This window comes from Dasypus novemcinctus, chromosome 21 (assembly GCF_030445035.2).
Source record: "Dasypus novemcinctus isolate mDasNov1 chromosome 21, mDasNov1.1.hap2, whole genome shotgun sequence".
NCBI classification, from domain to species: domain Eukaryota; kingdom Metazoa; phylum Chordata; class Mammalia; order Cingulata; family Dasypodidae; genus Dasypus; species Dasypus novemcinctus.
This window is the reverse complement of record NC_080693.1, coordinates 57,220,984-57,246,576: the sequence shown is the minus strand read 5'-3', so window position 1 is coordinate 57,246,576 and position 25,593 is coordinate 57,220,984. Positions and strand designations below refer to the sequence as shown.

The following is a 25,593-nucleotide window of genomic DNA, read 5'->3' as shown; positions in this document are numbered from 1 at the left end:
ACCCAGTTCCACAGTTCAGGATGTGAAGCTTTTGTAAACAGCAAGAATTCCAGTTCCACCAAATTGTTTTAGGGTAACAATTTTCCTCTATTTACTTTTCCTATGAGGGGAAAAAATGCTTTTAAATACAGATTCCCACTGCCACAGACCATAGACAGTAAAGATGAATAAGGCACACATGGCCAAACACCAAATGGCCCAGGGTTGGTCACATTGAGCTGAGCCTGAATGTGACCACCAAAGAATGAGTTCTAGTCTTTAAGAATGTATTCTGAAAACAATAAAAAATTTAATTAATGCTTAAGCAGGCTTAAGATTGTTGTACCTATTTATATTTTTTAAAAACATTTTTTTGCATGCATTTGTGGCTTTAACAATTGCTTGAAAAAATTTATTCTTAAGCCTTGGATCTAGAAATGTGATTATTAGCATTTGTTGATAACAAAATTGTCTCTGAATATTTTCACCTCAATTTTTATCATGTGCATACCAATTTCGGCATCTTACCCAGAGAATTATATGGTTTTTACAGCAGTTCAGAGATGCTAGAAATGACCATGAAATGGTTCCAAAAGTTAAAGCTAAAGCTGAACAGAAGCCCATCTTGGACAAATACCAAGGTTGAAGTCTAATTTCAGTGCATCTGATGGTACCAAACACCATCAGACCCACAACACCTCTATAATCACATCCAACCCCTTTACTAGCAACCAATCGCTGTTACAGCAACTACCATCTACCCCAATGCCACGCTTAGACCTCTGTTAAAAAGGCTTCTTGGGAAGCGGACTTGGCCCAATGGATAGGGTGTCCGCTTACCACATGGGAGGTATGTGGTTCAAACCCCGGGCCTCCTTGACCCGTGTGGAGCTGGCCCATGTGCAGTGCTGATGCGCGCAAGGAGTGCCCTGCTATGCAGTGGTGTCCCCCGCGTAGGGGAGCCCCACACGCAAGGAGTGCGCCCCATAAGGAGAGCCGCCCAGTGCGAAAGAAAGTGCAGCCTGCCCAGGAATGGTGCCACACACACGGAGAGCTGACACAGCAAGATGATGCAACAAAAAAGAAACACAGATTCCCAGTGCCACTGCTAAGGATAGAAGCGGTCACAGAAGAACACAAAGTGAATGGACACAGAGAGCAGACAACTGGGGGCGGGGGAAGGGGGGGGAGGGGAGGGAAATATAAAGGCTTCTTCATGACCCAGACCTTCAATAAGCCTCTTTAGCTCCATCCTACTCACCTCTCCTCAACACTTGCCCTAGGAGGCTTTTTGAAAAATCTATACATCAGTTTATGTGAAATAAATGCTTTGTACTTATGAGTAGAGCTTAATTGTTACAATGATTTATATCTGTGGAAATCTCAATTTCTTTATGGATGCCAAGAGTCTAGTCCCATTTTGGCTCTAGAATTATAGGCAGAAATGGATGGCATTTTAATTCAGTGCTAAAACATGAGCCAGTTTCTGAAATTTTTTGGAAGGGCTGACTACTGAATCCCTAAATCCTTCCCAACAGGTCATCTCATTAAACATTTCCATTGATCAGAATGATGTGACAATTTTTACAATCTCTGCAGCAATTATAAAAGCTTGAATACATCTTCACTAAATCAATATAGTGAGACCCCTCCAAGATTCAGGTCAGGCACCAGATTTTCAAGCCCATAGTGTTCAAGAAATAAACCAAGTATAGAAGCTGTTTCCAACAGGCTGAGCTTGTAAGGTGTTAGCAGACAAGAACTTCTAGCAAAACTTAATCATGATGGAAATCAAAGATTATAAATCTATAGTTTTATTAAGACAAAAACTGACTGTGGTATGAAGTTTACATTTAAACAAAGTTTTCACAGAAACCTAACACATGCCTAAAAAGATTTTACAATGCAGCTCTAGATGCAAATCTAGATGGTGTCAAGAACAGATGGGTCTCATGATTCAAGACAAAGTATTTTGGGTATCAGTTAATTCTCCACGATATTTTTTTCTTACGTGGGTTTTTGTTTGTTTGAAGTGAACCACTGCCCCAGTGTAATTTCTCCTGAGACCAGGGCTTCTGAAATCATTCAACCCTTGAACTGATTCATTGAAACTTGTGCTGTTAGTGACTGAACCCTGCCACCAATGGTTTCAGAGTCCAAAGTTCAAAAAGCAGAGAGGCTCTAAGAGTTTTCTACCCTTCGAGCACCCGCCCTTGTCTATCCCTATTCTCCTGTCTCCTATACCACTCTCTTCCCCTCCCCCAAATACCTCAGCCGGTGGCTTGGATGGACAAGCTGATATTTATAACTTAATTGGAAAAGGGTCATGTCAATTTCAAGAATTAGCACCTCAAAGACAGAATGAACTGCTTGTGTATTCATTCCAATAAAAGGCTTTCCCTTCTCAGTCAGTTTCCATCTCCAAATGGCAGCTTTGGTGAGTTACTAACTGGCTTAGTCCTTTGTGGGGGACAGCATTAAGATCAGGCAGAGAATACCTTGGCTTATAGGTGTTAGGCATTCACAGCTTTAAAAGAGTCTCACCATCCTCATTTGTCTTGCCAGTGACTTTTTTTTTTTAAAGGTAAAATATTCTGGACACAGAACCAAATCATTAGTTACTTGTTTTTGTCGACTGCCTCACCATTTCCCCAATCAGGGCCCAAATTTCAACAAAAATGATCCTACCTTTCTCCCTTCCTCCCACCCCATTCCCTCCCCCCCCCACCCCCCCCCCCCCCACCCCCCAGTAATACACCAGTAACAGCCAAAACTACACACATGCTACGCTGTAAAAATGCAGAGTTAACACTATTGGGAAGAAGGCTGTGGGTTGTGGAGATGCTCTTTGAAGATCTACAGTATCTTTTTGCTCTCCCACACACCACTCCGCAAGTTTTGTCCTTCATAGAAGGCCCTTTGATTTTCTCAGCAAAGTGCAGAATGGGTTGCCTTGAAACACTTTTCCCCCCTTTCCCCTCCACTGGGATGGGTGTGCAAACTACACAGCATGGAACGGCTTTAAAAGCACATGAGCTGCTGCAGGGCACAGAAACTATACTGGCTCTTCAAAGGACATCTTCTCAAGCCACCTCTATGGTGTCAAGACAAGTAGAACTCCTTCCCTCCACACTTTAAACCCACCATCAGAAATGACAGGGGCTGGTACTCAGTTGAGTTAATTCTTGTCATCTTTTTTGTCATCATCCTCTGAGGGGTAGGAATGCCACGTCAGCCTTTCCTCATAGAAGGATATGACAACCTGTGGGCACTTGACATTGGCTTCCTTGGCAGGAACCAGATCAGCCTCATCAGAGTTCTTCCTGCAGAACAAAGCACAGAGACTTTTGAGACCAGGTGCTGGTGCCCTCTGAACTTGGATCACCAAGAGAATAGGGCTTCAAAAATATTAACTCCAGAAGAGAGAGGGTAGAGAAAGGGGAAAGCATGGCCCAAGCAGCATTACTGACAGCTTTTAAGTCAAGTGACATTTCAGGGGCTCTCTTCCGTAGAAAATCCTCTCTAGATATCTGCTGAAAGCCAGGTCACTCGGCTCATCTACTGGCCCTGAACCTCTGGGAAAGACCAAAAAAGGTACACATTTCTAGGTATTCTGAGGGAGGAAGAGAGGCTACCACACCATTCCAAATGCCACACCCCAGCTGATAAAAGCCCGTGCAGGGAGTGGGTGTGGCTCAAGTGGTTGAGCATCTGCCTCCTACATGGGAGCCCCCAGATTCAGTTCCCTGTGCCTCCTGAAAAAAACAAAGACAGACAAGCAAAACAAACAAAAAAAACCAACTCAGGGAAGCCAATGTGGTTCAGTGGTTGAGTGCTGGTTTCCCACATAGGAGGTGGTCCTGGGTTCAATCCCCAGCCCCCTGGTACATTAAAAAAAAAAAAAGCCCATGGAGAGTACTTGGCTTTGTAATCATTTCTTTTTTTTTTTAAAAAGGAGGTACTAGGGCTTAAACCCAGGACCTTGTACATGGGAAGCAGGCACTCAACCACTGAGCTACATCCACTCCCCTGTAATAGGATTTAATTCTACATTGCATAGCCAGAGCCAATGCAAGTGGACATTTTCTTGTTTGCTTATAAATTAAATGTGACCCAACCTCCAGGAACTTTGAAATGGTGCTTCAGCTTGGGGGGCCGGAAGGATTTGAAAACCACAATATGGGGATTAGGAGTAGGTTCTACCTTCAGGTCATTAAGAGTTCTGGATGGAAACAGTAGCACAGGGCAGGCAGCAAATAAGATGATGGGATCTCTGACTAGATACCACCCAAACCCTCCAGAACTCCAGGTGAAGCTACACAGCCCCAGTGAACCAGAAAAGAGCAAGCTTATAAGGTATATTTTTCTAAAAAAAGCAAACTGAAGCAAGCTGCCCTTTGTTGACAATACAAGAGCAGCCCCTAAGGTAAGTTCAGTCATTTCACTGCATAGAAATATTTGCTATTTTGGAAAATGGGAATTATCTCAATTCTCTGAGAAAATCATTTTTAAAAATGTGAACTCGGTTTTGTAATCAACATCCAATCTTATCTCTAGAGTTATAGTCAATTGTAATCTTTGCACAGAGTAGCAGTTAACTAAATCAAGTGAAATTTTAAGCAATATGAAGATACTACTATAACTCAGACTGGTCACATATAGACAGAGAAAGTGTACTCCAGGTGGATAAATAACTGTTGGGATCAGTCCTTTCCCCTCTGTGCAGCCCCTTAAAAATGAACTTTTCTCCTATAGGCTAGCAGTAAATCAGCTAAAAGAGGGTTAGGTTCAATAACACCGAAGGAATGCTCATGAGGAAAATGAGTGTTAGCTAGTTTGATATAGGTTTGCAGTTGCACTAAAGTTAGGCTTCTCAGGGCATCTTGCAAAGGAGAGGAATTAGCATAAATACAAGTTTCAGAGAAGGTCCTATACTGACAGAAAGCAAACAGTCTCTAGGATGTTGCCTTTGTTGGCAAAAGCCTAGAATTATTTATTCCTAACTGTAATTTTAAGGACAATGATTGACATCTTTTTTGGGGAAAAAAGGAGGGACACGAGCATCTCAACAAGAAAAAAGGGAAGAAAAGCTTCCTTTTGGATACAAAATCAGAATTGTGGGCTAACTACAATTCTCAAGATGCCTGCATTAAGCTGTTTCATGGGGTATTTTTATCACTGGTATTTACACTCATAATGGAAAAAAGTAGACTTCCTCTGTGCTCAAGTAGAGTCAAGAGGAAGAGGTCCTGCTGACCCCTGCTGGCTGATTCTGGAACTGTAGAATCTGCACAAACTGAAAGGGATGTTACCATCACAGACACAAAGGAAAAGCCACTGAAACTGGTTCCTAACCCTGAGAAGTTAACAGAATCTGTATCTTGTGGCCAGTCCAATCTTTATTAAGGAGGTGGTAAAAGAGGAGGGCGATCCCATTTCATTTTTTTTCTTCATTTACAAAAGTGAAATGTGATTTTCTCACACCCTCTCTAGATTTTCTCCCACCTCCTAAAAAAAAAAGGGCAAAGATCTGAGAATCCTAAGGGCCCCTACCTGTAACTCATGAGTCCAGGTGGGTAGCCAGGCCGAAGGTCGCTATCGTAGGACAATGCCATCTTAAAGATTTATCACCTGGGCAACTAGGATTTTTGAAGGTCCAACTCTTTTTGTGGAAAAAAAAAAAAAAAAAAAGGAAAAGAAAACAAACCAACAAAAAAACCTCACAGAGCCAATGGCAGACTCACCATTTCATTAGGAACATGAGTTCTCCACTGGAGTCTGTAGCTCCAATAATCCGCTCCGGCTCCAAACCCCGGGCAAAACCTCGTGGCTTTTCTGACTGGAAAAAACAGATGAAACAATTTTATCTGTATCTCCATTCTGAAGCTGCTCATTTCTCTGATAAACATAATCATGCACTCATGCCAATATTTCACGAATACCTTGGTACCAAATAACGGACCTTTTAGGATCCTTCTGTGTGATTATTCCTTTTTTTTTTTTTGGTAGTACCAGGGCCAGAGATTGAACCCCGGACCTCATACATGGGAAACTGGTACTCAACCACTAAGCTATATTGGTCCCCTGAGTTGGTTTTTTCAATTGTTTGCTTGTTTTTTTGTTTTTAGGAGGCACCAGGGGTCGAATCCAGGACCTCCCATGTGGGAAGCAGGCGCTCAACTGCTTGAGCCACATCTGCTCCCCGATTTTTCCATCTTGATGTTTTCCCTTGAACAAAATGGGACATACATCTCAAGTAAAAGAAAATATTCACGACTGTCTCTTCATCCTCAAAGATAACTTACTTTAAGGTGCTAAGTCAAAATATCCACCTCAAGCCTTTAAATGATTAACAGGTATCTGTCTCCCAATAATAAGTGTTACACTTATTGATCCTGTACCAATAAAAAGTGTAAGTTGATTATGTGGCCTCACTTGACTAAGCGCCACATAGGCATTAGCCTATCTGAGATTCCAGAAGGACTGGGAGGAGATGGCTGCTGAGATTCCAAAAGGGAGAGAACAAAATTGTTTCAGGTTATTTTACAGCAGTGTGAATTCTGGGTTAGTAAAAATCCTTACTTCTGGCCTTACCTCTTCTTTCTTCTTCTTTGGTTTACTCTCCTCTCCCTTATCTTCAGAATCTGAGTCAGCTTTGCGCTTGCCTCCCTCTGACTTATCTGTCTCATGTGCCGTTTTCTGTGACTGTAGAAACTCAGCAATGAGGTCAGGACAATCCAGGTTCTCTTCTGGCTCCCATGTGTTGTCCTCACTGAATCAGCAGGCACAGCAAGGTACACTTTTCACTCAAAGTTACATTTATACAGTTGAATAAAAACACATTTCCCAATTAAATGTATTCAATACATATAATTTTTAAAATCATACAGGTTACACAATATATTTGTAACATTTTATTCAACTGTTTTTTTGTTTATACTTTCAACTATTAAATGTACAAAATACAGTAAAAATTTTTTTAAAATTTCAACCCGAAAAAAAACACAACTTATATTGACACTGGGGATAAGCAGAGGAAGACAAGAACTGGCCCCCTTGGAAAAGAGGAATTTATGAAAATGAGTAGATTTTGTCCAAGACCAAGAATTTGGGAAAGCTGAAAATTCTTGGGATCTTTTTAGTACAAATTGAAAGCCTGGAAACTTGTTTTATTCAAAGGAATATTAATTCCTCTTTGCAAATTTTAATTTGTCTAAAACCACACAAAAATGGTCTTCAGAAATCATTATCTCTTCCATTACAGTACTTTGTGCATGTAGACAATTTTCCTTATTAGACCATAAGCCACAGAAGACCAGGACCAAGTCAAGCTGTAAACATCAGAGCACCCTAGGCCTGGCACATGGCTAGAATCCTGATATTTTTGGTGATTAAATGAATGGATTTACCCATGTCAACAAAACTTACTCTGAGAAACCCTTCCACTTCAGGAGGTACTCCACTTTGCCTTTTACCACTCGACGGTCGAGAACTTTTTCTACCACATATTCTTCTTCCTCTTCCTCTAGCACCTCTTCCACTTTCTTCTTGTTTTGTTTTTTCCCCATAGTGCCCGCCAGCTTTCTGGTGTAAAAGGGTGACGCTGCTAAAATGATAATAAATAAATAAAAAGGACACTAGGATATACTCTTCTTGGCTAGGTGAATTTTGGATGGTGAGAAAATCAAGGAAACCACAGATGATGTTAATAATGTATGCTGCTTATATATGTGTAACACGTGTTCATCTTCATACATACCCAATAAAGGTTTGTGGTATGTTCGGCTAGAAAAATTAATTCATAAAACCACTCCAATTTATTTCACAGCAAAACTTCTTTATTTTTGCATATCCATTTAAAACTTCCATATCAATTTTTTCAAATGAAAAAAAGCTCCCAATACTCCTTTCATTATAAAGGATGGTACCTAAGCTACTACAGTAAATTGAAAGCAAAGTAATACTAAAAATAATGTATAGGGAAGTGGATGTGGCTCAAGCAACTGGGCTCCTGTCTAACATATAGGAAGGAGGTCCAGGGTTTGATACCCAGGGCTTCCTGGTGAAGGCAAGCTGGCCCATGCAAAGCGCTGCTGTGTGCAGGAGTACTGGCCCATGCGGAGAGCTGACATAGCAAGATGATGCAACAAAAAGAGACAAAGAGGAGATGACAGTAAGAGACACAGCAGACTGGGGAGTTGAGGTGGCCCAAGAGAATGAATGCCTCTCTCCCTTCTGGAAGGTCCCAGGACCGGTTCCCGGAGCCTCCTAATGAGTACACAAGCAGACACAAAAGAAATGCAGCAAATGAGAGGGAGACAATGGAGGGAGGGGGGAGAAAAAAAAAAAAAGTACATACATCAATCTTATGTACATATATATAAAAACCCTCTGACCCCTACTTTCTTCTATTCTCTGTATGTTTTCCATTTCATAACAGTACTGGACTTGACATTTCACTGTAGGAAATAGCTTGTTGTACTTATTAAATATCAGGTTAAATTTTCTCTTTTGTATGTGCCTATATAATATAATCCATTCTTCTGTATTAATAAAATACCCTCTTGAATTCTTAAGGTTTTTTTTTTAAAAACACAAATCAGTTTTACTAGTTCACATTAATAAAGCATATGATTCATTCAAAGTGTTCAATCAATGGTATTTGGTATAATCACATCCCATAAGGTTCTTTATGTAGTCTTTTCTGAATGCCACCATTAGCTTACGAATGTTTTACTAACTTCTTACTCTAGTTGGATTACTTCATAGTTCATTTCTAAGACTGAGGAAGAACTCATAAAAATGCCAGAATGACTAAGAAAATCTCTAAACTAGGGCACTGCAATAATTTGGAAAATGACTGGGGAAAGAAATGGTAGTAATCACAGATAGTAAGAACTTAAGTTTATTAATTTGTAAAATACATCATTAGACTGGGGGACCTCTAAGAATTTTTCTGGGAATAAAAATTCTAGTCCTTTAGTTCTTCATCCAACTCTTAAGACTTCTGGTTAGCTTAAACAGATTTAGGATTATCTATTTGAATCAGCAGATGGCGCCATAAGACATCAGTACAAACAGGTTGGCCAAAAAAAAAAAAAACTGGCTGAAATACAGTAGGACCTCATTTTAGTTGCCTAATACTTTCTAAGACCCTTTGTTTAAGTTGGATATTGAGCATAATAGTGAACACTATTATTTAATAAGTATTTCTTATATGAACATAACACTGTTTTAAAAATAAATAAGGTGGGAAGCGGCTGTGGCTCCATCAGTTGGGTTCCTGCCTACCATATGGGAGGCCCTGGGTTCAAGTCCCGGGGCCTCCTTGTGAAGGCAGGCTCTCCTGCACGTGCTGCGGAGAGGTGGCTCAGCAAGGTGAGTCAACAAAAAGGGAGACAAATTAAAAAAAACAGAGGTGCACACAGCGAGTGGATACAGAGAGTAGACAATAAGCAAGTCGCAAAAGGGGGGGGGAATAAATTAAAAAAAAAAATACATACAGAAGAACGCACAGCAAATAGAGAGCAGACAGCAAACAAGCCGTGGGGGTGTGTGTGTGTATAATTAAATAAATAAATAAGGCAAATAAACATTCTTGTGTTCTTCCCCCACCCAAAAAAAGGGCTCAATCTCTTTACCACTGAAGATTTGCCTTGGATTGTATTCTCCTTCTTCAAAACTTTTTAGTTTTGTGGGAAACATGGCTGCAGCTTCTTCATCTACAGATGCTACCTCTAGTAATTTTGAGATTTTTCAGTCTAGACCGTTCTTTAAACCTGTACAACCAGTCTCTGCTTGTAGTAAATGGGTTTGCATTAGGATCACCTTTGCTAAATTGTTCATAAAGCATCTTAGCCCTTTCATGCAATACCAGGCCACTGATAGGAACATGTTTTTGGATCGTGTCTTCTATCCACATGTTCAATGTTTTCACTCTAGTTAAGTAGGGTTTTGCCCCACACCGTGGACATACTTTAGCAATTTTCGGTGCTATCGCAACAGTTGCATGAATTTCTCTCTCCCTAATTAGTATGGCATGTACGGAAGATTTGTTCTTCCCTAACATTCTCACAACCCCAGAAAAGGACTTTTTTCCTTTCCTCATTAAATGTAAAATTTTGATCTTTCATCTAATGTAGGTACTTTGACTTTTCTTTCTTTTTTTTTTTTAAGATTTATTTCTCTCCCTTCCTCCCCCACCCCATCCCAGTTGTCTGTTCTGTGTCCATTTACTGCGTCTTGTTTCTTTGTCTGCTTCTGTTGTCGTCAGTGGCACGGGAATCTGTGTCTGTCTCTCTTTATTGTGTCATCCTGCCGCGTCAGCTCTCTGTGTGTGCAGCACCACCCCTGGGCAGGGTACACCCTCCTTCCAGCTGGGCGGCTCTGCCTAGGGGGCGCACTGCTTGCACGTGGGGCTCCCCTACGCAGGGGACACCCCTGCGCAGCACAGCACTCCCTGCCGCATCAGCACCGCGGGTGGGCCAGCTCCACACAGGTCAAGGAGGCCGGGGCCTTGAACCGTGGACCTCCCATGTGGTAGACAGACGCCCTAACCACTGGGCCAAGTCCATTTCCCACTTTGACTTTTCTTAGGCTTATCAGAGCTACCAGCATCGCTACTCTTGTACTTGGGGGACATTATTAATAACTAAATAACATTAATGAAACAGAGAAGCACGGTCCTGACGCAAAACTCCGGACAAAGACTAGAGAGCTAATGTTTGGTGCTAAACAATGTAATGACTCATACTAATGCCTCTCAGAGCGAGAATGAGCACGACTGGCCAAGTTACTGCAAGACTTTATGCCATTTGGCATGGATTTAGTGCATAATTAAACATTTCTATTTTACTTATTTTTCTGCCTTTAGAATATCTGAATTTGTGTGTGTCGAGTTTGCATAAAACAAGGTTCTACTGTATACAAACAGATGGATCACGGCTGCCTAAAATGAGATACAAAGAATCAAAAGGATGATAGGTGATTCAAGGAAGATAGGAAGGTGTTACTACCCTGTTTAAGACAATGCCAATTCGGGGTTAAATTGGCTATTCTCAGGAAAAGGAGTCTCAGCATAAACAGAAACTCTTCTAACAACTTTACAACTGGCATGTAAAGACAATGAAATTTAGAAAGAATGCATCTATAAACTCTAACTAAACCTTTCTGAAATGTCAAGATCATCGTGAAATCAGTCACATCACCCACAGATGCTTAGGTTTATATACCCTCAGAGATATTCCCAGGTCTGTATATGTGAACAATGCTGACTTTACTGAAATAAACAACATTTATTAGTCTACTAAAAAAGTCTAGACACTATGCTGAATACTGGAGATTCAAGAGAGTTAAGCAATGGCCCTGCCTTCATGAAGCTTAATGTCTGGTAAGAAAAAATTTGGATACTTCTTCCACTAAAAGTATTCTGAACTCTCACAGAGTGGGAGTGACACGAAAGAGTGCTTTCTCCCTCTTTCGGCCATCTTTCTGTGCCACCACAATGGTGCACACGAACGTCCTGGCTGATGCTCTCAAGAGCATCAGAAATGCTGAGAAGAGAGACACATGCCAGGTTCTCAGCAGGCCATGCTCCAATTTTATCGTTAGGTTTCTAACTGTGATGATGAAGCATGGCTACATTAGTGAGTGTGAAATCACTGATGATCACAGAGCTGGGAAAATTGTTGTGAACCTCACAGGGAGATTAAACAAGTGTGGAGTGATTAGCCCCAGATGTGAATTGTAAACTCAAAGATCTAGAAAAATGGGACAATAATCTGCTCCCATCCCGTCAGTATGGTTTCATTATATTGATGACCTCAGCTGGCATCATGGACCACGAGGAAGAAAGGTGAAAACACACAGGAGGAAATACTCTGGTATTGTTTTCCTAGGGATGTAAAACACACATGCAAATAAAATGCCTCCGTGGACCAAAAAAAAAAAGTGTTTTCTACAGTGCTTTTAGTGTGACCCAAGGCAACATCCAATGCCCGTTGACACAGTTCTGAGTTATCCCCCTGAACACAGAGCTGTCTAAGATTGGGTGGCTATCTTTTCAACATTCTTCCTCCCCACTCACATACTTCCCTTTCCTCCCAACCCCTTAGGTCTCCTCTTTCAGAAAATATGACAGATGAGTCTACCTTCCTTCTGTTGCTGAAAAGACTGATTAGTGGTTTGTATATAATCTTTAGCTAATTCTTGGCTAGATTCTGGTGCTTCTTCCTGATAGGATATGCTTTCAGGTTTTCGGAATTATGACAAGCGTTTTAAGGAAAGAAAAATCTAATTGTTCTTTTGGACAAATGTGATACTGTTTTCTCCCAAGAACAAATTCTTTTCTTGTCAGTTGAAGAGGTAGCAAGACTGAACATCAGTCTTCAGCTACAATGCAGGGAAAAATAAACTATCAGTTTTAGGTAACAAGGACCAAAACAACTCCCTATATTAATTTGGACTTGAATATTGGAAAATACTTCCTTTTACAATAGATGGTAGGAAACAATGGTTTACAAACCATCCCAAAACATTGATAACTGTCCCCTAATAACTATTCTTCTGAGTAATTTTTAATCAAAGTTAAGGAAGTAAAGGAAAGATATGCTATAACTATAGCTTTAGAATCCAGAGCTATTTAAAGCTCTGTGTTATCTATATTTTAAATACCTATATTTGACTTACCAACAAAAAGAAATAGTACTGGGAACCGGATGTGGCTCAAGCAATTGAGCTCCTGCCTACCACGTGGGAGGTCCCGAGTTCAGTTCACCATGCCTCCTGGAGAAGATGAACAAGACAGTGAGCTGGCATGACCAACAGGTGCAACAAGGAGACACAAAGAGGAAAGATAATGAGAGACAAGAAAGCAGGGGGCTGAGGTGGCTCAAGTGACTGAGCCCCATTCTCCCATACGGGAGGTCCCAGGTTCAGTTCCTGGTGCCTTCTAGAGAGAAGACGAGCAGACACGGAAAGCCCACAGCTAATGGGCACAGAGAGCAGACAGTGAGTGCAAAAAACGAGGGGTGTGTGTGTGTGTGTGTGTGTATAAATAAAAATAAATCTTAAAAATAAAAAAAAGAACAGAAAGAAAAAGAAATAGTACAGACTACTGCCTATCAGACCCTACAACTTATCATGAACCTAAAGGTTCAGGACAGCTCTGGCTTACTTCTAGCTACCACAGGTCTCTTCTCCCTTTATCATTTGCAAGCCCCAATGAGGAACAGAGTCAAATAATAGGACAAGAATATAATCTTTTGCAGGTTAGGTAAAGAAACCCCTGAAAATAGGGAAATCTAAAGTAAGGCCATCTCAATTTTTATCTTTACTCAATTAATTTACTGTCCTATGAGCAACTCAAATAAGTGAGCACTCTCACTGAGCTTTCTTAATTGACTCACGCCAGCATGTGCCCCCAGACTGGATTCTTCATACTTGACTCTCAGCCTAACCTCCCAAAGTGTTTTCCTTATTTACAATTGGTTCTCTGGGGTCCTGAGTAAGCTGTTGGTCAAAATCAATAAAAACTTTATTAAATATACAACCTGCTCTTTCTACAGAATCTAGCACTTTCAGAGGAACCCTTAAATACAGAGGAGCCAATTATTCTCATACCATTTCCAACCGGATTATTTCCACAGAAACCCCCTGAAGTGACAGTTCCAAACACCAGGAGGGCCATGTGGAGGGAAGGTTCTTTATTGAAATTGCCTGATAGCAAAGATTACTATTATTTTTTTTAATTTGGGGAAGGAAAAAGAATTTATTTATTACCGGCTGGGCTCAGAGCTTCTCATCAAATTCTGAGCCCCCGAACAAGATTTTTGAGTTCCTTTTATACAGAGGAATGGCCAAATGGTTCTTTGTTTCAGTGCTCAATAGGCTTGAATTAGCATATATCTTCCACATCCTAGAGGTCAGCTTTTAGCATGGACTTCACACATTCTAGATAAGCTTTTAGCACATTTGGTTTACATTTTCCCTGAATATTTAAACTTTAGAGAGTTTGCACTGCTAAACTGTTTCTCCAGGACTGGAGTTATTGTCACGGTTACCAAGGGCAGGGCTGCAGCAAAGTTCATTTTTGATGATCCATGAAGCAAAGTTCTATAACAAACTTCAGAAGTTCCGACCTCAGGCTCAGATTACACACACACCTTCACAAGCACAAATTCCCCTCAGGCAATCACCTGTTAGATGGTCTCTCTGAAAACTCACATAATTTAGGAGCATACATTTTCTAGCCCCACTGCTATCACCCTATTCCAAAACACCATCAACTCTCGACTGGATTTACTTAACCCAACTCATTCTCAACACCAGCCAGTGATTTCGAAATGCAGATCTCTTTGTATCACTATCTGTGGGCATTTAAGCTGAAGCTCCCTCCATCTAACCTATCAATCATAATTACCTTGCCCTTTGCCCCATTTTTGACTTGGCCAAATCCTCCCCCTTAAATGCCATTTCCTCAGAGCACCTTTCCTGAAGCCTCAGAGTAGCTTAACTCTTCCTATGAACATGACCCTAAATTATTCATTCACTTAACAATTACTTGTGTACCTTTTATGTGTGTGGTACTGGAGAAATGGAGTGAACAAGACAAAACACCTAGTCTTTCTTATGTTCTAGCATATGACTTGTGAGTGTGAGTGGGTATGCAGACACACACAAAGGTATGGAGTGGGGCACAGGCAATAAACAAGAAAATATCAGGGTATATGCTATCCAGACAGTATCTTTAGATTAGGTACCATTTAAACAGAGACCCGAATAACAAGGGGAAAACTTAGCAAAAAAAATCAGAGACATACTCCAAGAGTAGAGAAAAGGTGGTTCAGAAATCCTAAGATGGAAAAAAATAAAAATAAAAATTTAAAAAAAGTGAAAAAACATACACACACAAACTAACAAAAACCCAAAACAAAACCCAAAACAAAGCAAAGGAAAAAAAATTAAAATAAATAAATAAAACAAAAAGTCCTAAGGTGGGAAGTTTATGTGGCTCAACCAGTTTGGCACCCACCTACCATATGGGAGGTCCCGGGTTCAGTCCCCGGTGCCTCCTGGAGAAGGTGAGACAGACGAGAGAACCACCTGTGGGAGGGGGTAGATAAATAAAAGAAAAATAAGGTAAATAAATCTTAAAAAAAAAAAAAGCCTAAGGTGAGACAGCTTACTTTAATGAGAAACAGAAGTGTGGCTGGGTAGAAAGAGCTACACTGACTGACAAGGTACAGTATAGAAGACCAGGACTGGATGATTATTAATATTATTGTTTGTTATCACTCTGCATGTCATTCCTTCTCCCATCTAGTACCTTTTCCCATTCTTTGCTTTTCCTTCTCTCTTTTGCTTCTTGCTTGTCTAAAACCTAGTCAATTAATGGCTATAAAAGTTTATAACTGGGAAGTGGATGAGGCTCAAGCTATTGGGCTCCCATCTACCATATGGGAGGTCACTGGTTCAATTTCCAGGACCTCCTGGTAAAGGCAAGCTGGCCTGAGCGGTGAGCTGACCCGCAAGGCAAGCTGGCCTGAGCAGAGAGCTGGCATGGCAAGATGATGCAACAAAAAGAGACACAGAGGAGAGACAATAAGAGACGCAGCAGACCAGGAAGCAGAGGTAGTGCAAGAGATTGGGCACCTCTCTCCTACTCCAGAAGGTCCCAGGATCGGTTCCTGGTGTCACCTAAAGAGAAGACAAGCAGACACAGAAGAATGCACAGTGAATGGACACAAAGAGCAGACAAGGGGGGCGGGGAGATGCACAGTGGATAAATAAATAAATCTTTTTTTTTTTTAAAGTTCAGGTTACATCACAGCCAAGGAATAGTATTTTTTAAAAAGTTTATAACTACTAAGCTTTTTTTTTTTTTTAAAAAAAAGATTTATTTATTTATTTAATTTCCCCCCCTCCCCTGGTTGTCTGTTCTCGGTGTCTATTTGTTGTGTCTTGTTTCTTTGTCCGCTTCTGTTGTCGTCAGCGGCACGGGAAGTGTGGGCGGCGCCATTCCTGGGCAGGCTGCTCTTTCTTTTCACGCTGGGCGGCTTTCCTCACGGGGCGCACTCCTTGCGCGTGGGGCTCCCCCACACGGGGGACACCCTTGCGTGGCACGGCACTCCTTGCGTGCATCAGCACTGCTCATGGCCAGCTCCACATGGATCAAGGAGGCCCGGGGTTTGAACCGCCGACCTCCCATATGGTAGACGGACGCCCTAACCACTGGGCCAAAGTCCGTTTCCCCTAAGCTTTTAATACTATTGGGGAAAAAAAAAAAAAATCAAACCAAAAGGCATTTACTAAGCGCCTGGATAGAAAACAGGATGACTAACTTGTCTGATTTCAGCACTGAAGTCCCACTTGCCAGAACTCCCTGCGAGCCAGGCGAACGGATGGTTTGGTCACTCTACTGGGATATGCAGACATACAAGTACAGGCTTTGAGAAGCTCTTGAAGATAAGTAATAATAACATAATAACTAACATTTACTGAACACTTAAATAATGCATATAAAGGCACTTAATTCAATCGTTTAACAATGATTTTATTAAGTCTGTTTCACAGATGAGGAAACTAAGGCTTACTGAAGGAAAGAAAATTTCTAAGGCCTCCTAACAGTAAAGATTCAGAGCCAGAACTGAAAGACAAAACATACAGAAAGGTAAACAATGCCAAGTTTAAGTCAACAATAGAAGAAATGACAAGAGTATCGTAGAACTTTTAAGAAATAAGTATAATAACAAAAGTACTAGAGAGCTTGAAGAGCTGACTAGCTGATTACGGAAGGTTTTGAAAAGTTGGGATTGAAGCCAGGCTCTATCAGCATTTGAAAAGGTAGACTGCAGGAGGGCAGTTTGGCCTAAGGAACTGTTTGTGAACAAAGGCAATGAATGAGACTGCTCAGAAGTAAGGAGTATAAACCATTTGCTGAAGAGAAAACCAGTAATTACTACTTTAAAAGGTTTTTTAAAGATCCCCAACCCTTAAAACAAAGGCCAAACTCCTCACTGTAACATCTAACACCCTCTGTTTCCAACCTACCATTCTGGACTAAATGTAATCCTACTTCCCTCACAAAACTTACACCCCAGTCAAAACAGAAGACAACTACTGGCTAAATCCTGAACACATCCTGCAAGTATCCTCCAAGCATGCCTTTGTTCATCTAAGAAGTGTATTCCTGCCCAGCACCAGCAGCAAAATCCTACCCATCTTTTAAGATCCAGTTTAAATGGTACTTCTTCCATGAAGCCATGCAACCAAGCAAAATAATTTCTCTTTCATTGGGGCTCCCAATTCTATTTTCTACCAGTTAAAGGTAGATGTGGCTCAAGGGATAGGGCTTCTGCCTACCATATGGGAGGACATGGGTTCAATCTCTGGGTCCTCCCGGTGAAAAAGAGAGAGAAAGCGTGCCTGTACGGTGAACCAGTGCCACTGTGGCGAGCTGAGTGCCCACGTGGTGAGAGTGCTTGCATGGTGAGCCAGTGCCCATGCAAGTGAATCACACAGCAAGATGATGACACAACAAAACAGAGACGAAGAGGAGAGTCAAGGTGAAGCAGAGCGGAAATCAGGAACCCAGGTGGCGCAGCTAACAGGGAACTTCTCTTCATATCAGAGGTCCCAGGATTCAAATCTCAGTGAATCCTAGAGGAGAAAAAATGAGAAGACCAAAAAAAGAAAAAGATACAGAAGATCACACAGCGAAGGATACAGACAGCAAAAGCAGCAGGGCAGGGGGAGGGGGGAATTAAATAAATAAATCTTTTTTTTTTAAAAGGTAGATTTGGGCTCTGTGTAAGGTGTTGCTCCCTACATGGAGAATAACGATGGCTGCCTCAGACTCAGACAATCAGGGAACAAAAGTCCAAAACTGTTAGCTTTTAAGGGAATGATCAGCCAGATGAATCTAACAGACAAGCCCAAAGGAAAGCAAGGATGAAGTACCTTTGCTGAAACTATTAGCAACTACATACCAGTCGTCAAAAGGCAGGTGAAGGCATGTGAGGTGTATTCAGTTCGAGTCCCCCTGACTCATGTTTCTACACTGCTTTTAGCCTGTTAGCTTTGGCTATTTGTGAAGCAAATGCTTTCCAGATGGAAAACTTGACTGGGCAAAAAACAAGAACTTGTGCCACATACACAGTGAGCAGGAGTTTCATTCTTAAAGGCACCCCTGCCCTTGAATTCCAGAGGATCTAGGGCTAGAATACAGGTGTGTGAATAGACTTTGAATTTTATTTGAGATATGTCCAGAACCTTGGCTAACCCTGTGAATTTGCTTATGTGGATGAAACTATATAGCTTTGGGTTGAGAAGCCACAGGGATTGGCAAATGCTAGTGAGACAGTGATGCCAGAAGCAAACAACTCAAGAGTTTAGTTTACCTTGAATAAAAATGATTAGAAAGTCAGAATTCAAGGCAGAGACCAAAGCATTCACAGCAAAACAAAATCAGATTACCGACACCAGTCTCCCAAATACCAGAGTTCTGTTAGGTTCTGAATGTGTTAGCTATTCTTAAAAAGACAGCCACAATTTCACAAATCAGGTTGCCCCCTACTAGTCAGTTAATCATAAAAGGTAATGTCAAAAGTAAACACACATACAAAAAAAAACCACATTACTCAATTCAAATACTGATGGGATCTGAATTTTGCCCATATTTGAATCACATCAACAGTTAATCTTTGGAAGGCCATTCAATTTCTCAACAGAAATGCTACCGGAAAACTTTTATTATTATTCAACTTTATACAAAGGACACAAAGATGAATATTTCAAGGTACTTTTAAAAACAGAAAATATTCAAGTGTGACAGTTCACTACAGAAATCCAGAACCTGTGGCTTCTCCAAATCCTTTCCTAAGGTATTTAAAATGGTTACTTACACAATCTACATTATCTTTTCTATATTTAACACCAGAGATATTACACTAGAAACTTGAGACTAACACAACACACCGAAGGCAACAGTTTTACTCTACCACATACCATAGATCTAAGACTGGCAATCTGACTATATAAATGTACATGAATTAATTTTGCTGATTGACACATGGAGTTCTCAGAAAGGATCTCAAAGTCCTTTTCATTCATTTATCAACTACCTGAATGCCCTACTATGTACCGGATACTGGGTGAGTAAAAGGCATGGCCCCATCTTATGGGAGGCCCATAAACTAGCTATTAGCATTTTATTCCAAAAACTCTTCAGAGACGTGATAAATGAAGTGAAAATCTAACAAATTCAATGCAAAATCTGTTATGCCACCATAGACAATATATAGAAAAGGGAAATCTTGCTGGATAAACTACTAGAAAGTGTCAAAAATGCAGTAAATCTTTTTAAGTGCTGTAGACACAGAAAGAAAACTTTTCCATAGTCCGTAAAATGGGCACAAGAAAATATAATGAAGACTTACTTCCTTTCTTTAGATAAATGGTTAGAAAATTACAGGTATCTCGTATTCACAGAAGCAGAAGGCTAGAGTACTGTACTTTTTCTCCTTTAAACAAGAAGATAGTAGTAAGGGCCATTATTTACATTTTTAATGAAAAACAATTTAGGTGTGACAACCAAAGAAGAAAAATGTCACCAAAGGGAAAACGGGAAATGACTGAAGATCCTCCACTGCCCTGAAGCTTTCATTAAGATGAGACCAGTTCCAATTCAGCGGCCCTTCAACCACACCACTTGCCATATAAATGTCTAAAAGGATCCAGGGAGGAACAAAGACTCTAATTTCCTAGTTGTATGTACGCATCTATTCCAAAACCTCGGACCTTTCAGAACTACCCCAAACTACTCAGAAGATTCTTCACCCAATTGAAGATCACTCTTCTTACCCATGGCCAGAGGTTCTAGTATAACATATCTTTTAAAGTTAAAGAAACTTGTGTATGTGAATATAATACCAATCCACAAAAACTGGTCGCTTTTAGCCTTCTGGGTCTCTCTGAGAAAAAAAAAAAGCAGAGAAATAGCATTGCTCATTTTGTATTCAAATTTTCTTCCAACGGGGAAAGCCTGGCTAAAAAACAAGAGCCCAAGGAAAAAAAAAATTATCTCACATACTTTTCCTTTTTGTCTCCCAATTTCTCATACCATCTCACAATCTCTCACTTCATTCCTTAACTCTTAATCACCTACTCATTTCTACAAATCCACCACCCTTTGTGAGACCAGTAAGGATCCCAGCTTAAAATTTATGAATATGAATTTTGAATCAAAACAAGAGCTGTTCTAGAACTTTTTTTTTAACTCTCTAAAGAATCATGGAGTGAAAATAGGAAAAAACAACAAAACACAACCCTAGAAAAGTGAAGAAGGCGTGTCCCATTCCTTCTTCACATATTTTTCTTATGTATAGCTTCCCCACTGTAAGGACCTGTGCAAGCAAGGGCAGCCAGCTTTCCTCTTTTCCCTGCTATCCCACATAGAAATACTCCAGCGCAGCCTCCGCCCCACAAATCCAAACAGCTCCACCCACTCTAGAACCAGACGAGGCAAATATCAACCCCTCCTCCTAACTCCCTCTCCAATGTATTCAACAATTACTCCCCACGTACAACTATTCCAGAAGATTTCCCCAAGATCCCCCTCTTCCAATTTACAAGTTTCTTCTCCCTAGCTCGGCAAAGAAAATTACTCTAGCAGTCCCGGCCCGACCTAATCCTCAGGTTACATCTCTAAACCTCGGGTCTCGCAGTTGTCATCTCCTCTATGCATATCCGAGCAGCAAGACCGCCCGGCCTGCGCCTTTCACAGTGTATTAAAGTGTTTCTTCTCCAGCCCAATCCCGCAGCCACGCACCCAACCCAAGCAGCATTGTCTCGGTCTATCCAGCCCAGGAAGAGCGACCCCCAAGTGCTCGGCCCATCCCGAACCGCTTCAATCTCTGGCTCAGTATTCACCACCCCGCCCTCTCCATCCTTCACGCGATGAGCGCCGGTCTCTTAGCTCCGCGGAATAACTCCGCGCGGCAGTGGGGTGGATCCGAGCGGGATCCCGAGCGCGCTCCCGTCTCCCACCCGCCACAAACGCGCGGCCCCTCGCCCTCGGTTCGCGCCGCCGCCTCGCACCTCCCCCCGCCTCCCTGTTCCTAGCGGGCTCTTCACCTTAAAGCAGCGCCCAAGAGCCCGAGGGGAATCGGTACTGCGCTACTAGCGCGTCGCGTCGGGCCAGCGGGAGAATGGCGCCCAGAAAAGGAACGATCCGGGCGGCCGCGGGTGAATTCCTCACTGAAGCAGCGTACCAAAGGCCCCAGCCAACCGCCCTCCCCTCTGCGGAACAAAAGAACCTCGCACTCTGCGCTGCCCGCCGCCCGCACTGCGCAGGCGTGGCGACCCACCGCACCGCACCATGGGACTGGAAGTCCGTCCAAGACTACAAGGCCCGAAATGCTTCGCGCGACTCACGCCTTTACGCACAGATTGGTAGGGCTTTAGGGAGTTCTAATTTTTAACCAGCAAGGACCGTTCTCCAGTGGCTTAAAACGTTTCACCCTGGAAAATGAGAAAGTGGGTTTACAAGTGAACCCCTTGGGTTGGTCCAAAATCTAAGAGTATTTCTGGACAATTTTGCAATTACCTCAACAGAGTTTTACCAAATCTCCTTAAAACTCCAGTGGCGCTCTGCAAGATCCTACTCCTTCGCATTGAGTTTCCTCTAGAAGGCCTTCTCTGACCCTGTGGACTAGGTTAGATTCTCTTGTTAGGTTTCATAAAGCATCCTGGGCGTCTCCTTTTCATTCGCTGCACCAGTGGGCGACTTCAGCGTCCACTCCTTTATCTTCATGAGCACCCCTCACTTAGCCACCTCCAAAGAAATACGAAATCAGCAAAATCCATCCTTGTTCATTGAGACCGGTGTTCTAGTTTTCCTGATATTAATGGAAATTCCACCTCCCATCATAACATTCACCCCACTTTATTTTCATTAGTTAATGTCTGTCTTCCCTCCTGGACTCCAAGCTTCAGTGTTGTGTTCTTCACCAATATATTCCCAGTACCCAATACAGTCCCTAGGATACAGTAGACAGTATTTCTTGAAGAAATGGCTAATGACAGATCTTCTACCTGACAAAAAATGGAGGTGATCAAAGCTTTCCTTCATCTCTTTTGCTCACCTCAAATTTGTGCTTTGTTTACTCTCCTTTTCTCTATCCAATCAGGAACTAACAACATAATGTCTATCAGAGGAAGGTGACTTTAACTATTAAATTAGCCTCCTAATAAGGGGGAAAGCAACTAAAGTCTAGTGCAGTCTACCCCAGAATGTAGGAGTCTGCATTTATAGAGCACTTATAAGCACTGTGCAGGGCTCAAGAGAGTTGCCATGTAAACACAGCCCAGCAATATCGTAAGAATTTTGCTAAAGGGCTGTGGGAGCATACCAAAGAGGGCAATTCTTCCTGAGACACTTGGGTTGGCTCTCCAGGAAAAAGCAAAAATTAATCTACTTACTCCCTCCTGAAGCATTCTATTTTGTTTTGAAAAACTTTATTTATTTATCTATTTTTAAAGATCGATTTTTATTTATTTCTCTCCCCTCCCCTCTGCCAGTTGTCTGCTCTCTGTGTCCTTCGCTGTGTTCTTCCGTGACTGCTTCTATCCTTATCAGCGGCACCAAAAATCTGTGTTTCTTTTTGTTGCATCATCTTGTTGTGTCAGCTCTCTGTGTGTGTGGCACCATTCTTGGGCAGGCTGCACTTTCTTTTGTGCTGGGCGGCTCTCCTTACAGGGTGCACTCCTTGGCGCGTGGGGCTCCCCTACAAGGGGGACACCCCTGCGTGGCAGGGCACTTCTTGTGTGCATCAGCACGGTGCATGGGCCAGCTCCACAAGGGTCAAGGAGACCCCAGGGTTTGAACCACGGACCTCCCATGTGGTAGATGGATGCCCTATCCATTGGGCCAAGTCTGCTTCCCTGAATAACTTTATTTTTTTTTTTAAAGATTTATTTATTTATTTAATTTCCCCCCCTCCCCTGGTTGTCTGTTCTTGGTGTCTATTTGCTGCGTCTTGTTTCTTTGTCCGCTTCTGTTGTCGTCAGCGGCACGGGAAGTGTGGGCGGCGCCATTCCTGGGCAGGCTGCACTTTCTTTTCACGCTGGGCGGCTTTCCTCACGGGCGCACTCCTTGCGCGTGGGGCTCCCCCACGCGGGGGACACCCTTGCGTGGCACGGCACTCCTTGCGCGCATCAGCACTGCGCGTGGCCAGCTCCACACGGGTCAAGGAGGCCCGGGGTTTGAACCGCGGACCTCCCATATGGTAGACGGACGCCCTAACCACTGGGCCAAAGTCCGTTTCCCATCCCTGAATAACTTTAATGATGAGAAAATTAGTTGTAATAACATAGCAAGTATTATTGAGTGCTTACCACAGCACTAGGACTTTTGTTCAGCCCTGGATTGATGTTATTTAATCCTGGAATAACAGGAAGGTGGGAATTACTATTTTCATTTTGCAGAGAAGGCTGAGGGAGGTTGTGCAACCTGTCCAATGGTATTCAGCAAGAAAGTGGTGGAATCAAGATTTTATCTTATTTCTACTTCCCAAACCATAGTCCTGCCTGCATAAAATGCTGCCACTCTTAATTCCTCACATTGAGCTGATTCCTGTTTCCCATATAAATACCACCTACTTTCTTTAGTTTTGGCTTCTGTAGCCACATAGAATAAATCCAATCTCTCTCTCATGTGGTCCTTAGTAATCAAATTCAGCCTTCATCAAATTCCCTAAGGTCTTGTTTTCTAGGCTGCCACCATTTTCTTACATTGTACATCATGGGACAACTGTTTCAGATATAGCAGGTATTTCTTAATAAATTCTGTCTCTTATGAGCATGTTTCAAAGTAGAGAGAGCTATCACTGCCTTGGTGCTCAATGCCATTCTTAAGGCAGCCAAAGTTTACCTTTTCTTTTTATGTAGCCAAGTACCACTGGTTTATGTTAATCTGCAACCAATCAACTTAAAGCACTCTTGTTAATAATCTCTTCTGGAATTCTGCCAGGGATGGATGTCAAATGCACTTTCTAGGAGCAAAGGTAATTTAGTTACAGTATTCTCACTCAAGACAACATTTGAAGTGGCATTGCTCTTGCCCACAGGAAATGCTTCTGTCACACCAACTTTCTAAAATTACAAAGAAGGTGGGGAAGGAAGTGTGATGTTGCAGAATAAACCAGGGCTTGGGAATCAGGCTGAACTGGATTCGATTCTGTGTCTACTATTTGCCTGCTGTGTAATATTAGACATGCTGCATAACTTCTCTGAGCCTCAACTTCCAGTAAAATCTAAAATATGAAAATATTTAGCCCTACCTTGCAGCATCATTGTGGGATTAACAATAATGTTATGTAAGGGGAAGGCTAAAAATACTCCTCCCTTTTCCAACTGTATATGTATGAGGCAGCAGTTTCTTCAATATGCTTCTACCAAAACACAGCACAACAGCATGAATGGGGAGCAAAAATACAAGAATCTAGCTGTTTTCTATTATCCCAGACATTAAAGAGATTTGCAAAACTGTAACACAATGCACTCTATTCATTTTTTGGGGGAAAATATATTTCATAAAACATTAACACTTTGTTTTAAATGTATTAATGTTTTAAAATCTCTCAATTTTAATTTCTAATTCGGCAAATATCCCACAAACAAAGCTCTTTGAGGTCCTTAATCTGTAAGAGTGCCAAGGGATTTTGAGACCAAAAAGTTTGAGAAACGCTGTTTTTAGGTATGTGTAATAATCTCCACTTAATGGGTGCGGAAACTGAAATTTACAGAAATTTAGGACCAGTCCAAGGACACTCCCTAGAGAGTCTCTCTTTTTCCCTTCTCCTTCTTTCTTTACACATATATATTTTTTCTGAACTATGAGTAATTTGTATACATCATAGCCTTTACTACCCAAATGCGACTGTTTCCTTAATATTATCTTTGTCAAAATTATCTTTAAGCAAGTTGCTAAAAACGCCTTTCAACCACATTTTAAAAAGCCTTCGTCATATTCACCCATTTTTCTTACTAACTGGTTGGGTGATGCTTCTTTGGGCGTGTTTCAGCGAGTTGCTGGACCCTGTCAAGTCTGGTTTTTGCTTTGACAATGTTGAGTTTTACGAATCTGTGTTGGAGTTCCCTTGAGTCCTCCGCTGGGGAATTGCAACCTAGGGGGTTCAAATGGAGTCTCACTCGAGACAGTGAGGATCCAGGAATGCGGGCGTTTCCTTCCCGGAACTTCCCACACTCAAGACCGCACTTTGCAGAACGTAAACAATAGCAATCTCACACCTCTCGCCTTTCCCAACTCCCTTTCAGACCTTTAGGGCCTCTCTCTGGCCACTGACTGGTGGGACGCGACACGATGGGCCGGACGCGGCCCTGGATAGGGCCTCGGAGCCCATTAGCCCGCCCCTCACCTGGCCTAGCGTCCACGCTCGGGCGCCCGCGAGAGTCGCTGGGAATCCCGCCTCCTACCGGGGGGCCCGGGCGGGGCGGAGCCGCGCTGCCGGGGGAGCAGGAGTCGCCACTGAGAGCCCGGGGCTGCCGGGGTGGGGCGTCTCGGGCACCCAGGATTGGCGGGTCGGGAACTGTCTC

At 42.2% G+C, this 25,593-nt stretch overlaps 1 protein-coding gene across 5 annotated transcripts; it reads right to left on the bottom strand.

Annotated features, from left to right (window-relative positions):
• Positions 1 to 1,777: 1,777 nt before the first annotated feature.
• CBX1 (chromobox 1) lies at positions 1,778 to 25,530 on the bottom strand. 5 transcript variants are annotated; one of them, XM_071210622.1, is made up of 7 exons: positions 21,112 to 21,275; positions 15,015 to 15,081; positions 12,667 to 12,762; positions 7,408 to 7,585; positions 6,574 to 6,751; positions 5,724 to 5,818; positions 1,778 to 3,302 (listed from the first exon to the last, which is right to left on the bottom strand). In XM_071210622.1, exons 4-7 carry the CDS (start codon positions 7,545 to 7,547, stop codon positions 3,158 to 3,160), a joined length of 558 nt encoding a protein of 185 aa, XP_071066723.1. In that variant the 5' UTR covers positions 7,548 to 7,585; positions 12,667 to 12,762; positions 15,015 to 15,081; positions 21,112 to 21,275; the 3' UTR covers positions 1,778 to 3,157. The 5 variants fall into 5 exon arrangements, with proteins under 5 accessions (XP_071066723.1, XP_058140049.1, XP_058140047.1 ...); XM_058284066.2 differs by lacking the exon at positions 15,015 to 15,081 and having other exon boundaries at positions 21,112 to 21,225; XM_058284064.2 differs by lacking the exons at positions 12,667 to 12,762; positions 15,015 to 15,081; positions 21,112 to 21,275 and adding an exon at positions 25,416 to 25,530.
• Between the last annotated feature and the right edge of the window lie 63 nt (positions 25,531 to 25,593).